Here is a 15,564-nt window from a genome sequence, read left to right as displayed (position 1 = left end):
GTGACTAAGGCATGGGTAACCATGGCCAGATCTGCCTTCTCAAGAAAGGGACGCAGCTGACACACTAGACAAAGTTGTACAAAGGCATCCCTGGCCATCGCCTCCACCTGAGAATCCAAGAGCAGAGCCCAGCCCATCAACACCCCCAAGCAGTGCACCTGCTCTTTCAAGAGGAGTGCGACCCCATCCAGAGTTAGTTGAATCACCCTATCCCGATTGGCTTTTCTACTGACCAGCAGCACCTCTGTCTCATTTGGATTTAACCTCAGTTTAATCCTGCAGGCTTCCATCCCTGTGCAAGTGGCTACTTCCTTTGTAGGTTAAGATATATCAAGATTGGTGTGTTTGGACATTGCGACCACTCTTGATTTATTTCAGTCTATTTGCTTCAGAGAACCAAGAACTGAACCTCACTTCAACCCTTGGGTTCAGATCTCAGGTTAGGACAAGCTGAGATTGGTTTGTTTGGACATTAAGAACATAAGAACATAAGAACAGCCCTGCTGGATCAGGCCCAAGGCCCATCTAGTCCAGCATCCTGTTTCACACAGTGGCCCACCAGATGCCGCTGGAAGCCTACAGCAGGAGCTGAGGGCATGCCCTCTCTCCTGCCATTTCTCCCCCACAACTGGTACTCAGAAGCATCCTGCCTTTTAGGCTGGAGGAGACCTATAGCCCTCCGACTAGTAGCCGATGATAGACCTCTCCTCCATGAAGTTATCCAAACCCCTCTTAAAGCCACCTAGGTTGTTGGCTGTCACCACATCTTGGGCAGAGAATTCCACAAGTTGATTATGGGTTGTGTGAAAAAGTACTTCCGTTTGTTGGTCCAAGATTTCCTGGCAATCAATTTCATGGGATGAGCCCTGGTTCTAGTGTTATCTGAGAGGGAGAAGAATTTCTCTCTATCCACTTTCTCCACTCCATGCATGATTTTATAGACCTCTATCATGTCTCTCCACAGTTATCTTTTTTCTAAACTAAATAGCCCCAGGTGTTGTAGCCTTGCCTCATAAGAAAGGTGCTCTAGGCCCCTGATCATCTTGGTTGCCCTCTTCTGCACCTTTTCCAGTTCTACAATGTCCTTTTTTAGATGTCGTGACCAGAACTGTATGCAGTACTCCAGGTGTGGCCGCACCATCGCATTGTATAAGGGCATTAAAATATTTTCAATCCCCTTCCCAATGATTCCTAGCATGGAATTGGCCTTTTTCACAGCTGCTGCATATTGAGTAAACACTTTCAATGAGGTGTCCACCACGACCCCAAGATCCCTCTCTTGGTCAGTCACCGACAGCTCAGATCCCATCAGTGTATACTTGAAGTTGAGGGGTTTTATCCCATTGTTCATCACTTTACACTTGCCAGCACTGAACCATATTTGCCATTTTGTCACCCACTCACCCAGTTTGGAGAGATCCTTTTAGAGCTCCTCACAAACTGGATCACCTTGATCCACACACTTGTTGACACTCTCAAAGAACTCGAAAAGGTTTGTGAGGCAAGATATACCTTTGCAGAAGCCATGCTGGTTCTCCCCCAGCAGGGCCTATTGTTCTATGTGCTTTACAATTTTATCCTTGAGGATGCTTTCCATCAATTTGCCTGGAACAGATGTTAAGCTAACCAGCATTGTGATCCATCTCAGCATATCCTAGCCTAGAAAGTAAGTAGGCACTTGAGTGGTGATGGGAGTGGGGAGCGTGTGCTTCCAAGACTGAGGGAGGTCATGTGGAGCTCGGCTTCAACCAAGGTTCCGCATGACATCTGAACCCACCCTGTAGACTTTATTGTCCATGTATTCATGATGTGTTGATCCCTGATATGTTAAACAACAAGAGCAGTTTAATGGCCTTCAGTTCTAGTCACTTGATGCTCTTGAGACATTGCTTTATTGAACAGGTCTTCTGAAGACCTGCTCCTCACCCAAACGGACTTCCATCTATTGTGATGAAAACCCTCTTGGAGGGGAATGGGGGGCAGGATTCCTGGAAGGCTTTCCTTCCTGGAACTACTGAATTGCTAGCATGGCATAATGGGGAAATGCAAGGAGCCTGTGCCAAGACTTTGCCACATCCTTTAGGAAAGGACAGAGATATCTTTGTAGCAGCCAGGCACTGAACCGAAACCACTGTGCCACTTCCTGGCAGAACATCATCATGCCCAGCAACTGATCTTCTGTCATTAGATCCATATGTTCCTGCTGAACTATTTTTGGAAAGAGCTGGAAAACCCTGGCTTATCTCCCAGGGGGCAGAAACATTTTGTACAAACTCATGTTCAGAATGACTCCTAGATATTCCATTCCAACCTCTGAGCTGGCAAGAGCATACTCTTGTCCCAGCTTACTTCAGATATGTGGTTCTCCAGGCACTGCAGCATCTGGTTCACTGTGGCTATATCCTGACTATTTCCATAATGTTCCTTGTTCTGAAGCAAGATGCCAGGATCTTCATGAAGGTTCCATAGGCTGAGGAAAGTCCAAACAGCAAAGCCTGGTACTGATAAGGTTTGTGGTTGTCAACAAATTTGGGGAACTGCTAGCGGTTTGACCAAACTGGAACATGGAGGTACACCTGTTTCGAAAAGAATGATTTCATTTCCCCCTTCTAAATGGCTGCAGCAACGAAGCAAAGGGTTTCCACTTGTGGCTGGGAAGAGGGGCAATTGCAGTGAACAGACTGCCCTATGGTCACCAGGGAAGAAGGACAAAATAATTGACTTTTGGAAAGCTTCCCTATCTGGTTGTAGGGAATAAGCATTGCCTCTAGGCAGACAACCAAGTGAATGGCTTCTGGGCTTACCTTCAAGGGCTTGTTAAAGAGACAGCTTCCCCCACCTTTGGCCAGGAACCGACTGTACTCATCAGTGCTGCAGCGCGAGAACTTCCGTGGCAGGTAATATCTGTGGGGCAGAGAAGAGAGCCATGGAAGAACTCTCCATTTTAAAGGCCAATGGCATGCTAGGGAAGGATTCCAGGGTGGGCGGGAAGGAGAAGAGTGTGCAGTGTCAAGATCTTAGTGGATCAGTGGGGACATCCTTCCAAATGGCATTAGGCATGAGGACCTTGAATTTGGCATTGGTTTTCAAATGATGGATCAGAGCTCACAATTGGAGTGTACACTGACCCAAGGTGGGTTCCACTAATGGCACTCCTGCATTTTTTTTTCTTTTTAAGTTGTTTGTTTAAGAGACAGAGGTGGTGAGGGGAAAACATTAACAGAGAGAGAGAGGGTGACCAGATGCAAAAGAGGGTAGCTGGGCTTCTGTACTTTTGTGTAGAAGAGAGAATCTAAGCAGGAGCAACTTTTCTCACCAATTGCATGATATGTGGCAGTTGCCAAAGTTTCCTATAATTATATGCAATCATTAAAGGTGCAGGAGACCTGTCCTTCTCTGACTCCACCCATACATGACTAAGGAGAAGAAAGATGGAGAGATGGCAATAAAGCATGAGAAGAGGGTCCCATCTTGCAAGTGTGGACTACATGCTACTCCTAAGTAATGAAAGCCTGAGGAGACTACTTTAGAAAGTATTCCCAACTTGAAAATGCAGAAAGGAGTCCTTTTAGCCCTGCCCCCTACTCGCCATCTCTCTGTGTCCTTCACTCACCCAGTGTCCTCCATGATACAGCCCAGCCAAGAGTCAGGACAGCGGCAATCCCCTGCAGAGAGACAGGTAGGTGGAAGGAAGATGGAAATGCTTTGTGAAGGAACTGGGGTCTGCGGTTGTGTTTTCTGTGACCCTCTATCCCCACTTTGCACTCTGGGCCGCCAAACTCTGTAATCATTCACGCAAAGTAAACCTCAGAATAATAGAATCCTAGAACTGTATTCCCAGAAGTCATCTCTATACAATCCTCTTTCCTAAGACAATTTATCCCATACCTAACTTAAGTTAGGAATCTCTAGCAAGGTCTTCCTGCATTTACTTTAGCCAAGATTATCTTTTGTTAGCCTGCAAAGAAGCTGAGCTGTACTACAAGTGAAAACCGATTTGTCTGCCTAACAGGCAAGCCATCAGTACTTTTCTATGATCTAACAAGCTCATCTCTTGGACAGCTCACCATAATAGCCAAGGCAAAAATCAAGAGATCAGATCTGCTCTGCTTTAAAACAGTGTGTCTCCAAGGTCGATTCCACACTAGAGTTCTTTAGTATTGCTGAGACACTGCTTTTCTGCCCTCAGCTAGAACGGCAATTGAAACAGAGGCTCCACACAGGGCTTAAAAGCCCTTTTGCCATTACAAATCCACAATGTCTGTCCATTTGGGTAAGAGCCTAATATATGCTTACTCAGGTGTAAGCTGCTTTCAGAAAAGATCCCACATCTTGGCTACCACCACTTTACCAGTCAGCACCCTCCCTTCTGAGGTAGAGAAATGCTAGATTGGGGGTGTCATTATTTATTACAGAGGGGTGGAGAAAGAAGAAGGCAGCTAAGGCTGCTGTTGTAGACAGTAAGAACCAAATGTGATTTGAGAGCTCTCTTCTCTTTCCTGAGTGTTGCACCGACCACCACCCCTCCCATTTGCCATGTATAATTCCTCCCACCACCGCCATTTTTTTCACCTGGAGAGCCAGAGTGAAGCAGTCACTTCCCACTTCAACTACTGACCCCTTCCCATCCTGTTGTCCCCTCCCGCCGCCGGCCTCAGACATCACTGCCGTGGCCTATTTGGCCACTTTTTTCGGCCCGTTTGGGCCTCCGTATGTTGGCACAGTGGCCATTTTGTCCGCTGCCACGCATGCGCATGCACAGTGGCCATTTTTTATGTCCAACACACATGTGCAAATGGCCTCTGCGGGGCCCTGGGCCAACATACAAAGGCCCAAACAGACTGAAAAAAGCAGCTGAATAGGCCACGGCAGTGATGAACCTTCACATGCACACACACACACACACACACACACACACACACACACACACACACGGCCTATTGGAAGCCCCCCCCCCGCCGCCCCAAAAGGGGCTAAAAGTTTTTTTAAAACTAATTTTTAAAAAATGTTCATGAAACCCACCCCACCCCCCACAGTCGGTAGGGTTCGGTTCAAGGCCGGACTGAACAGGGGGTGGTTCGGTCCGACCCCGAGCCTTAGAACTGAACCGGTTCGATGTCTAACGTTTGGACATCGAACCGGTTCTCCACATCCCTAGTGCAAAACTCTACAATGAGAAAATACAGCTATTTATTTGCGCCACACATGCAACGTTATAGGACTGTAACGCAGCAATAAAATCCAAAATAAGGCATCGGAAATGTGAACAGCACCTTGCTGACTGTGCAGAGACTGTGATGTCAAAACACAGGTAGTTCAGAAGAACACTTAATGAACACATAGTGACACTATTGTGGTGTCCAATCTGGAAAGTGACCTGGAGACATGTGCAAAATCCTGAGAAGTCTTGCTTCTGAGAAGCTCTGCAGAAAGATTTCCCCTTGCCCCTCCCACTTCTCCAGGCTCTGCTGCAGGAAAAGTCAGAGGAAACCTGGCACGTGCTGAGCCACGGAGAAGCAGCAGCTCAGTGTTGTAAGGACAAGCTCATTCCTCCCCTCGCCCAAACAAGTGCAATGAACAAGAACCGAAAATTAAGGTTTATTGCCACAGATGCAACTTGCCACAATAACTGATTAATGAAAAATTAAAATACTTTTTAAAAGCACATTTTAAGTATAACATAGGAAAACAGTACAATTCAAATACTAGCACTTTGTCAGTCTGCACTGGAAAGGTGAGCACTTCCATTCCAGTAATACACAGAAAAGTTGGTATAAATCAGATCTTGAAAAAGATGAGAGTCCAACTTGAAAAACAATAATATGTGACAGGTTGGCCACGGAAATGAAGGAGAGCAATTCTAGAGTCAGCAGGGACTTTGAAACACAGCAGGCTTTACCGCAAGTAAATTTACTGGGAGGCTTTACTGCAAACTCGAAGTTGTCCCAAAAACCCGACACAATTTGTGAATTTTCTTACCCCAGATATAAATCGGGCTGAACTCTAATGTTCAGTGAAAAACCCAAATTGTGTGTGAACTCCTCCCCGATAACTCGTAGGGACTTTGGGGTAAATCTGGCCGATATGTGAATGCACCCCCTCCATTCCGGAGATGCAAGTTAAAGGGCTTTAAAAGCCCCATGTGAAAAACTTCCAGGTAATGAAAAACCACCCAGTTCAGAAATAGCAACATAGGAAGCTGCCTTATACCAAGTCAGACCACTGGTCCATCTAGCTTAGTATTGGCTTCTCCAAGGTTGCAGGCAGGAGTCTCTCTCAGCCCTATCTTGGAGATGCCAGAGAGGGAACTTTGAACTTTCTGCATGCAAGCAGGCAGGTGCTCTTCCCAGAGCAGCCCCATCCCCTAAGGGGAATATCTTACAGTGCTCACATATGTAGTCCCCCATTCAAATGCAAACCAGGGTAGACCCTGCTTAGCAAAGGGGACAATTCACAGTTGCTACCGCGGCTGCCAGTTCGAATCCCCGCTGGTACTATATTGGGCAGCAGGGATATAGGAAGATGCTGAAAGGCATCATCTCATACTGCGTGGGAGGAGGCAATGGTAAACCCCTCCTGTATTCTACCAAGGAAAACCACAGGGATCTGTGGGCACCAGGAGTCAAAATCGACTTGATGGCACACTTTACCTTACCACAAGACCAGCAAACCTCCCCAAGACCAGCTGACCTCCACTCTCCAAATGAGAGAGTGGACATTCATGTGCATATCCAGCAATTCCATCCTCCTCCTCTGAGCTGCTGGTGACCCCCATTTCAGAGGCTACTGCTGTCCCCCTCTTCCATGTGGCTCAACATGCAGTTACTCACCTGCCGAGGCACGGTGCTTGTTCCACATCATGCCGATGTTCTGCCCCAGAGTCTGTGCCAATGTTACTGCCATCGCTCCCACATTGCCATACTTTGGGAAGGAGGAAAGAGGACATCATGTTAGTGAGTGTATGAGTGTGTAGAGCCATATCTAGCAAGCTAAACTCATGTGGGGACTCCTCTTGTGGGGCAGTGCTTTGAACAGGCTTATAATTGTCCATATTGTTCTCGGTTTCAAACTCACAGGCTTCAGGTGACCAACCTCTTCCTGCCCTACTATGCCCCCACAACCCTCTAAGTAGCCCCCTGTGCCTAGTGGCCTTCTTGACTGTAATGATTATTTTAATACAGTGCCATTAGTATACATTGTGCTTTAGAGACTAACTTAAGCAAACAGAACAGGTCTCTGTGCTGAGAAATATAGAGTCTAGATTTAGACTGGGGTTGGGAAGGGAAGACAAAAAAATGGAGAAGAAAAGGTAAGAAGGGCTGAATATGAAGAAAGGCAGTTATAAAAACACAGCCTTTATTTCAGAGGGGGTGAAGACTGAAAAGCAAAACATGGCACAGAAATGGGGTTTCAAGGAGGGCATCGGTGGATCTGTGATTGAGCCAAGGCCTGCAGTGCACATCTATTAATCTTGTTTGCCCCCTCCCCACCTCTGGAGCTGAACAGGGGTGTAGCTATATTTGAGCAGGTGGGCTCAAAAAACCCAGGCCCCTCAGCTCCAACTCTCCCTATTTTCTTCATTATCTCCCTCACTCAGAGGGGCCACCAGAAAGAGGGGTGAACACAGACCCCCCCTCCCCTAGCTAGCACGAAGGGGGCAGCTCCAAAACCAGGATTTTCCCACACTGTGTGTGTGCTCACGCTTGCTTCCTCTGCTTTCCCAATCAGCCCTCCGAGTCCCACTGACATTCCCTACGTCTCCGCCAATCAGGGAGGCGGATTTTTCGTGCTGGCTTTTGACTGGGGGAGGAGGCGAAGACCTGGGGAATGTTGGTAGGACTTGGAGGGCGGGCTGGCTGGGAAGTGAGTGGAGGACGCAGGGCGCAGAGAGTCGCAGCACTAGAGGATGGGGGAATGTACCCTACCAGTGAGTGTGGAGCGAGCAGGTCACTGCTGGGTAGATCTCCAGGGGAGGAGAGGGGTGGCTGCGCAGTGCGCTTGGACACAGCAATCCCAGCCCCTGTGCAAGTCAGAAGCGGAGCTCTGCTTCTGCTCTGCTCCCAACACTCCTCCGACATGCAATGCTCTGTCCTGCCTGTTCTTTCCTTCCATCCCCTACCTCAAGCCCTGATTCCTCTGCAGGGGCGTAGCAAGGTTGGAGTGGGCCCACAGATGAGATTTTTAAATGCCCCCTCCCCACTGCTTTCCTCTCCTTCTCCTGGCCTGATGTCTCTGCTAACTATCCCAACTAGTTACAAGGTGTAAATAACAGCAGAACCAATTAATACAAGGATTTAAGTCTGATATTTCAAAATAAGTATGCTGCCTGGAAATACATTTCACTGAATACACACACGCACACTTCACAATATATAGTGATATACATTTAATACTATATATTTGTGCTACTTTTAATGCCTAGAATACACTAGAAACACTAGAAGTAAGAGTATTTGTGCAGCTTATCTAGATAGATGCTAAGATATCATGAGCTACTGTAGATAGATGGGGAGCCGGGACGATGATCATGTGACGCCTCTGGGGAGCCCCTCAAGGCAGAGGGCCCCGAGACAAATGTTTCCCCTTGCCCAATTGTAGTTACGCCCCTGCTCATCTGTAGGGTGTTTCATAATTTATTTGTTTCCTTTGCTGTCCCCGGCCAGAGTTTCCCCTTGCTGATTAACCCTGACTGGCCCCAGTGGGTGTGAAGTTGCTGCTCTGGAGTGGGAGGGACGAGCAAGGAGGAGGAAAAGCCCATCGTGGGCTGCCTCTGCTTGGGGTTGGAGACTGTGATGGTTATTGCAGTGGGGTGGGAGCTGAGCAAGGAAGAGAGAGAAAACCAAGCTGCTTCTGCTTGGGGTGTGATGAAGGGAGACACACCCATTGAGGAAGGATCTATGAGGATGCAATTAATTACATCCTTGGTTGGGTCGGGGGTTTTTTGTGGGGGCAAGGGTTGTGGGGAGGAAGCTGAAATCTCTTTAAGAAAAGAAAAAAATGGTGAGCAACCCAGCTTTGATGCTGCAGGTTTTTCCTTTCCAATAGGAGCATGAACATCTTACCCATGTCTACTTGGAAGTAAGCCCATTATACTCGATGGGATTTACTCCAAGGTAAGTGAGTATAGGATTCTAGCCTCAATTAACAAGACATTGAAATGAACAAGATTAGACTCAGAGATCATGGACCTCTGGAAATGCTACAGCTAAAATGGGGATCTGAATTTCCTTTCTTTTCTACAGTAAGTGCCCCCATGCAACCAGGGGCAAAGCCACCATTGAGAGAACAGGTTCAAAGAACCAGGGCCACCATGTCTCGTGCCCTAGATATGCCCCTCGCGTCTGATGTCAGACGCAGGCCCGTTTGGGAGATAAACCGTGTTCCCCGCCACACGTCTGACATCAGACCCGGGAGCATGGCTAACCACTCCCTGCATCTGAGGTCAGATGCTGATGCAGGGTGCATCTGAACACTTGAGAGGTAGTATAGTGTTGTGGTTAGAGTGTCGGGCTAGGATTGAGAATGCCTGGGTTCAGGTCCTTCTCTGACGCGGCCATAAAGCTTACTGGGTAGCCTTAGGCTAGATACTTTCTCTCATCCTAACCTGCCTCACAGAATTGTTGTCAGAATAAAATGGTGGGGGGAGAATCATATACCCTGCCCTTAGCTCCTTAAAGGAAGGGCAGAATATAAATACCCATATATGTGCATATTTAGGACATCTTTAGACTTTGTGGATCTGCATAAGTTGACAAACAGCATTTGGAAATTGTGGGAGAAGGTGGACTTCTGCCTGACTGCCTTGATTACCCCTGAACATGGAGGCTCTGGATATGTTACTGAAGAACAACAGTGGGGAGAAGCCTCTTGCCTTCATGCCATACAAGCGTCTGGAAGCATCTGGCTGCCTGTTGTTGGAAAGGGGATGCTAGATCAGGTAAACATATGGAGTCTGACTCTCTGCAAAACTAGCCTTTGTCCATCTAGCCTTGCATTTTCTACACTGACTGACAGCATCTCTCCAAGGTTTCAGTCAGGAGTCTTTCCCAGTCTTACTTGGAGATGCTGCCAGGCCAGGGATTGAACCTGGGACCTTCTGCTTGTATGCAGATACGCCACCACTAAGTGTGGTAGACACCCAGACAATCCATGTTCTTTTAACTAGTTCCAGTTTTACTTCTGACGTTGCCTTCTGCATCAGTCAGTGCTTCTGCCCGAATATCTCAAGCAGATGCCTACTGCCTGCTGTCCCTGGAGCAGGAGGGGGTTGGAGAAACAACAACACCCTGCCAAAAGGGGGCTCCAAAAATCGGGGGCGGGGAGGTTTTGCACACAGTCCCATCCAGGCCTTGTTACGCCACTGGAGGAGGGATTTAAGGGGATGAGAGAAGTGGCATTAGGTAGGTGCCATGATGCCAAGCAGAATAGTTGGAAGTTAGCAGGAGCTGTTGCTACAGCTCTTATAGCATATATGTTCAGTTTGCAATTCCCCACCTTCAAAGTCCCAGCAAGGAGGCTCACTTTCATGCTCCACTCACCTCATTCACACCTCCGCCTCGGGCAACAGAGCAGATCCCCCCAACGTAAGCTGTACCACTGCGGCTGCTTCTGAAAGTGTGACCACTGGAAGGAGTAAGGAAAGGAAGAGAATACACTAAGCAAAAAGGTAGGCTTGACCAACCAAGACTCCTGAATTCCATTCCCCTCTCAACCACTTACTAGTGTTTCTCTCTTCAGGAGCCCCTGACAGCAAGAGAGGCTGCCAGGAGAATGGCAGCAGCACTCACACAGGGTTAGGGTGAGGAAGAGACCTTCCGTCACTTTTTTGCAGTCTCCCCTCCCCATAAAACAAATGTGGCACAATTATCTCACTGCAGGAGAAAGGAGGCACAGACAATTTTCATAGTAGTCAGTGAGCCGGGTCTCACGATCAGTGAGACCCGGTTTGGGAAGGGAAGCAGGGAGGATGGGCTAAGCCCACTGCACACAAGCAGGGAGGGAGCCCTGGGTGGCCGAATCTGCCGCCCACATGATTGCTGGCTATGTGACGGAGCCGGCGGGGGCTGGGGAGAAGTTCGGGGGCCGTGCAGCCCCCGGAAGCTCCAGTATGCCCTGCGCAAACGCGCAGGGCATGCTGGAAAGACCCCCGGAGCCAGGAGGAGACTTTTCACCTCCCCTCCGGGAGTCTACTCGTGAGTAGCCGCGGCACAGAGCCGCGCTGCAGCTACTCACGATCAGAAAAACCGGGTTTGCGGAGCGCTCACTCCACAAACCCTGTTTAAGGGGAGCGGTACTTAGGTGGTTTAACTGCCGGGAGGCAACCAGGCTCGGCTGTGAGCCCAGTGGCTCCCACGATCATCCGAAACCGGGCTAGGCTCCCCTAGCCCGATTTCGGCTGATTGTGGGAACAGCCTCAGTGTGTGAGCACTTTTATCACCACCTTGAACTAGAAATCCCTACCCTGTCATGTTTAGCACCCCAAATCCCAAGTCTTCCCCAAGACTTCATATATATGCTTTATATGTAAATGTAATTTAAAAGGAGAGATGTTTCGATCTATTTTAGATGGAAAAGACTGAAATACAAACTTGTTAATTTTTGTTTCGTTTCGTTATGGTCTATCTGTAGGTTTTAATCTTTACCTACTACTAGCTGCCATCTTGCCAATAAAAGCTGCTAAAAAAAAGCAGTTCTGGTTATATTCTCAATTGATTTAGCAGGTCATCTCTTTCAAAGCTTATCCTAATTAAATTACAGAGGTTGTAAGCTCTTGCAAGATGTTCTCGTTCGATGGGTTAGTTATTCCACTTCACCTACAAAGAACAGTTCTATCTTATCCTAAATTGGAAATATCTGGACAGAAGGATAATCTACAATACTTGTAGATGAAAGTGGCCACAACCGTGGAGATAGTTGTGGGAGGTTGATTTGCCCCATTACTAGGAGATTCACTAGCAGGTTCCCATTCAAAACTCACGAGAAGAGATGTACAGCATCGCTATGCTCAGGAAGAGCATCCTGGCGGTACTTCATGAACTCACTCAGCGACTCCAGGGAATCTTCATCTACCTGGATCTTGTCTCCCGATGCCCATGTCTCCATGGCGACCAACACAATGCGTGTGTTCAACTGCTCCTTATAGATCTGGCACCAAGAATAGAAAACCGGGGGTGCAAATTCAAGGAGGGCACCACCACCACAATACCTGTGGCATCCTCCCCATTCCCCAGAGCCTCCTATATGAGCTGTACAAACAGAACTCTAGCCTGAAGCAAATATTTGGTATCAAATGCTGGGGACCTATAGAGACCGCATGATATTTGGGTTGCGGAGTTAATCCAATCATATTCAGTACTTGGGGAGGTCTCATAGAATGCTGGGCCCCAAACAAGCTCTTCCCATGGGGCAAAGAATTATTTGCCTCAACAAATTCTCCTCCTTTGGGAATGGGTCAGCTCTCATTGAACTGCATTTCTGGAATGACTTGCAAGATGTTCCATACTCACCACATCAGCAAGGTTCACCACTGACTTTGCAAAGTTACTTGTAAGGACAACGGAGCGCCGCAGCTGCTCAAACTAGAACAGAACAGACACCGAGAAGGATGTTAGAGGAGGGACATTAGCCTTTTCCAGAAGAACCCGAACCCAGAGCAGCCAATCGGGGGTCCCCTTCCTTCACCCCATCTGCTACTCTCTTGCTTTTGGCAGCACCGCTACTGGTCCTGGGGAGGGAGGGGAACATTCTCCAAGGTGAAAAAGAAGCAAAGTCCAAGGTTCGTTCCTCATTAGAACCCCCTAGTTCTGCTGGGGCATTGCTTTTCTGCAATCAACTGGAAGCGGAATTAAAACAGTGATTCCACTTGACTCTTAATAGGACACTCTGTTATCTGACAATACCTACCCTCATGACCAATATCCTTCTAAAATGTTTACTCACAAGTAAGTCCCATTCTTAAGTAAGTTACCCCTGCTAACTTGGCAAAGAGGCACCTTTTACCATGGTGATCCTCTTTATTTAGCAGGGGGAGAGTAACTGGCCCTATCCACCCCCAGCGCAATACCTCCAGTGACTGTTGCTTTAAGATTGTGAGCCCTTTGTAAACCGCCTTGAGCCATTTTTGGAAGGGCGGTATAGAAATCAAATAAATAAATAAATCAACAACAGTTTCCTCCAATGTTAATTAGCAGTTTCCTCCTTGCAGCAACTGCCCGCTTTATCACTCCCTGTTCAGAGCGGCTGAGGGATTATTTATTTAAAAATATTTTTCATCTCAGTTCATCGAAAACACTCCTCAGTGGTTCACAACTAAAGACAAAAGCACAACAATCACCAAGGTACTAAAACAGCAACAACAGAACCTAAAAAACAATTAAACAATAAAGCATTGCAAAATAGTGCCATTTTGCAATAAAAAAATTAGGGGGGAAAGTAATTTGGGGAAATCAGTAACTGACACAGTTTTGCAATATAATAATTGCGGGGAGGGGGGAAGTAATAAGGGGAAATCAGTAACTGAAGCATTCCACCATGGGGAACAGGAATGACTAATTAAGGAACAATTAAGAAGTTATTCATTGGTAACCTTCCTGCTGCTCTGAACAGGAAGCAGTAACAGTCAGGAGGAGGAATCTGTTAATTAGAGACACAGTAGCCCTTATTTGTGTATTTATTTGTCATATTTTTATACCGCCTGATATGTGCTTTGTCAGCCTACACTGAGCGGGCTGGCATGACACTTGTTTCTTAAATGGCAGGGGTGGGGATTACAAATCAGGACGGGCGGTGGGGGGAATGGGAGGACAATACAAGGGCAGGGGACACGTTGGCAGTTATGTTGTCTGGATTCTCTGAAAAAGTGAGTGAACAAAGAATGACAATTCCATATTAAACTGCTAGTGTAGAAGCAAACCTAGAGGCCTCAGCTCAAGCTAATGTGGACTTCGTTATGTTATCTTCCAGCTCAAAAAAAACACAACCCCAACACAGATAAATTTTAGCTTTTCTCTCCTCTATCCTTGAAATCTTTGCCCGTCTGCTACTGCTAACTGATCCCAGATAAAAGGAATGTTATATATATTTTTCAGATCATGTTTCTTCAGATAGTATTTCTATGTGCATGCTAACACATTGTGAGTTAAATATGATATTGGTATATTGCTTGTAAATTATAATCCAGACATCTCATGGTTAGCTTGCAGGATGTCTGCTTGCAAGATCATAGAGCTGAGATAAATAGCAGTTCAGGTTCAAGAAAAGGTTTATTTATTTATTTCTACATTTTTATCCCACTTTTCCTCCAAGGAGCCCAGAGCGGCGTACTACATGCTTAAGTTTCAGCAACCCTGTGAAGTAGGTTAGGCTGAGAGAGAAGTGACTGGCCCAGAGTCACCCAGCTAGTTTCATGGCTGAATGGGGATTTGAACTCAGGTATCCCCAGTCCTAGTCCAGCACTCTAACCACTACACCATACAGGCCCTTTTGTTGTTGTATTTTGCTCTGTGAGTGAAGGTAAGAGTAGATGTACATTTCAACAGTTGCAGAGATGATTTTATAGTGCAACTGCTGTCCCCAAAACACATGAACATTTTTTATCCGGAGGCAAAATCTGAAAATGCTTCTGCAGGTTTTGGGGTAGTTCACTTTAAAGTAGCTTAGGTCCTGAGTACTTAAGAGATCACCTTCTTTGTCATGAACCCTGCTGCCTATTAAGATCATCAGGGAAGGTCCAGCTATGGTTGCCACTGGCTCATCTGGTCCCGACTCAGGCAGGGCCAGGCCTTATCTGTGGTGGCCCCAGGGCTTTGGAATGCACCCCCTATCAAAATAAGAGCTTCTCTGATTGCTTTTTAAAAGACCCTTAAGACACACCTGTTTTCTCAGGCTTTTAATTAAAATTAATTTTAAACTGTTTTATTCTGTGAAATTGTTTTAATTGTTTTACTCTGAGAACCGCTTTTAATTGTTTTAGTCTGTGAAAGTGTTTTGTTTTATTTTTATATTGTAACTTTATTTTTGTACACTGCCTAGAGATGTATCTATCAGGTGGTCTATAAATATGAAAAACAAACAAACCAGGGGAAAGGTGGCTTTGGGCACTTACTGGCTAGCATTTGTGACCAAACATATTTTTTCTTACCAGTCCCAAATCACTTCTGCAATAATAATTAAAATGCTTGTAAATTATGTTGTCATGTTAAAGTGAAGGATACGTATACAAACACATATTAGGGATATGCACAGAACCAGTTCTATGCACTCCTGGGAGGGTGGGGAGGGTCCTTTAAGAGGCAAGGAGGGTGCCTCTTACCTGCCCATCCCTGCCCCACCTCCTTTCCCCCACCAGCGCTCTGCTAAAAAGTGTAGGTGTGCGGCTGCAGCATTCTTCCTTGTAGCCCCATTCAGCCCCACACAGCACACACACACACGTTGGTCATTTGCGTGGTGACACTGAATGGGGCTACAAGGAGGAACGCTGCAGCAACGCACCCAATGGCAGATTACCAAATAGGCAGTATAGGCTGCCGCCTACAGCAGCAAATCTTGGGGGGAAACTTGATTCTC

General features: G+C 46.9%; 1 protein-coding gene across 5 annotated transcripts in view; it reads right to left on the bottom strand.

The window, feature by feature from the left end:
* The window catches only part of ADAM11 (ADAM metallopeptidase domain 11), a 101,479-nt gene that overhangs the window by 35,406 nt on the left and 50,509 nt on the right, over positions 1 to 15,564 (bottom strand). For all 5 annotated transcript variants that reach the window (XM_053266433.1, XM_053266434.1, XM_053266432.1 and 2 more), the window contains exons 10-15: positions 12,507 to 12,578; positions 11,978 to 12,144; positions 10,539 to 10,623; positions 6,831 to 6,921; positions 3,614 to 3,665; positions 2,805 to 2,904 (exon numbers count right to left, since the gene is read on the bottom strand). In XM_053266433.1, coding sequence (XP_053122408.1) covers positions 2,805 to 2,904; positions 3,614 to 3,665; positions 6,831 to 6,921; positions 10,539 to 10,623; positions 11,978 to 12,144; positions 12,507 to 12,578 — 567 coding nt within the window. The remainder of the gene's footprint in view (positions 1 to 2,804; positions 2,905 to 3,613; positions 3,666 to 6,830; positions 6,922 to 10,538; positions 10,624 to 11,977; positions 12,145 to 12,506; positions 12,579 to 15,564) is intronic.

Source organism: Hemicordylus capensis, chromosome 6, assembly GCF_027244095.1.
Source record: "Hemicordylus capensis ecotype Gifberg chromosome 6, rHemCap1.1.pri, whole genome shotgun sequence".
Taxonomy (NCBI): domain Eukaryota; kingdom Metazoa; phylum Chordata; class Lepidosauria; order Squamata; family Cordylidae; genus Hemicordylus; species Hemicordylus capensis.
Note: the sequence above shows the minus strand (reverse complement) of the source record. Positions and strands in the feature narration are given on the sequence as shown.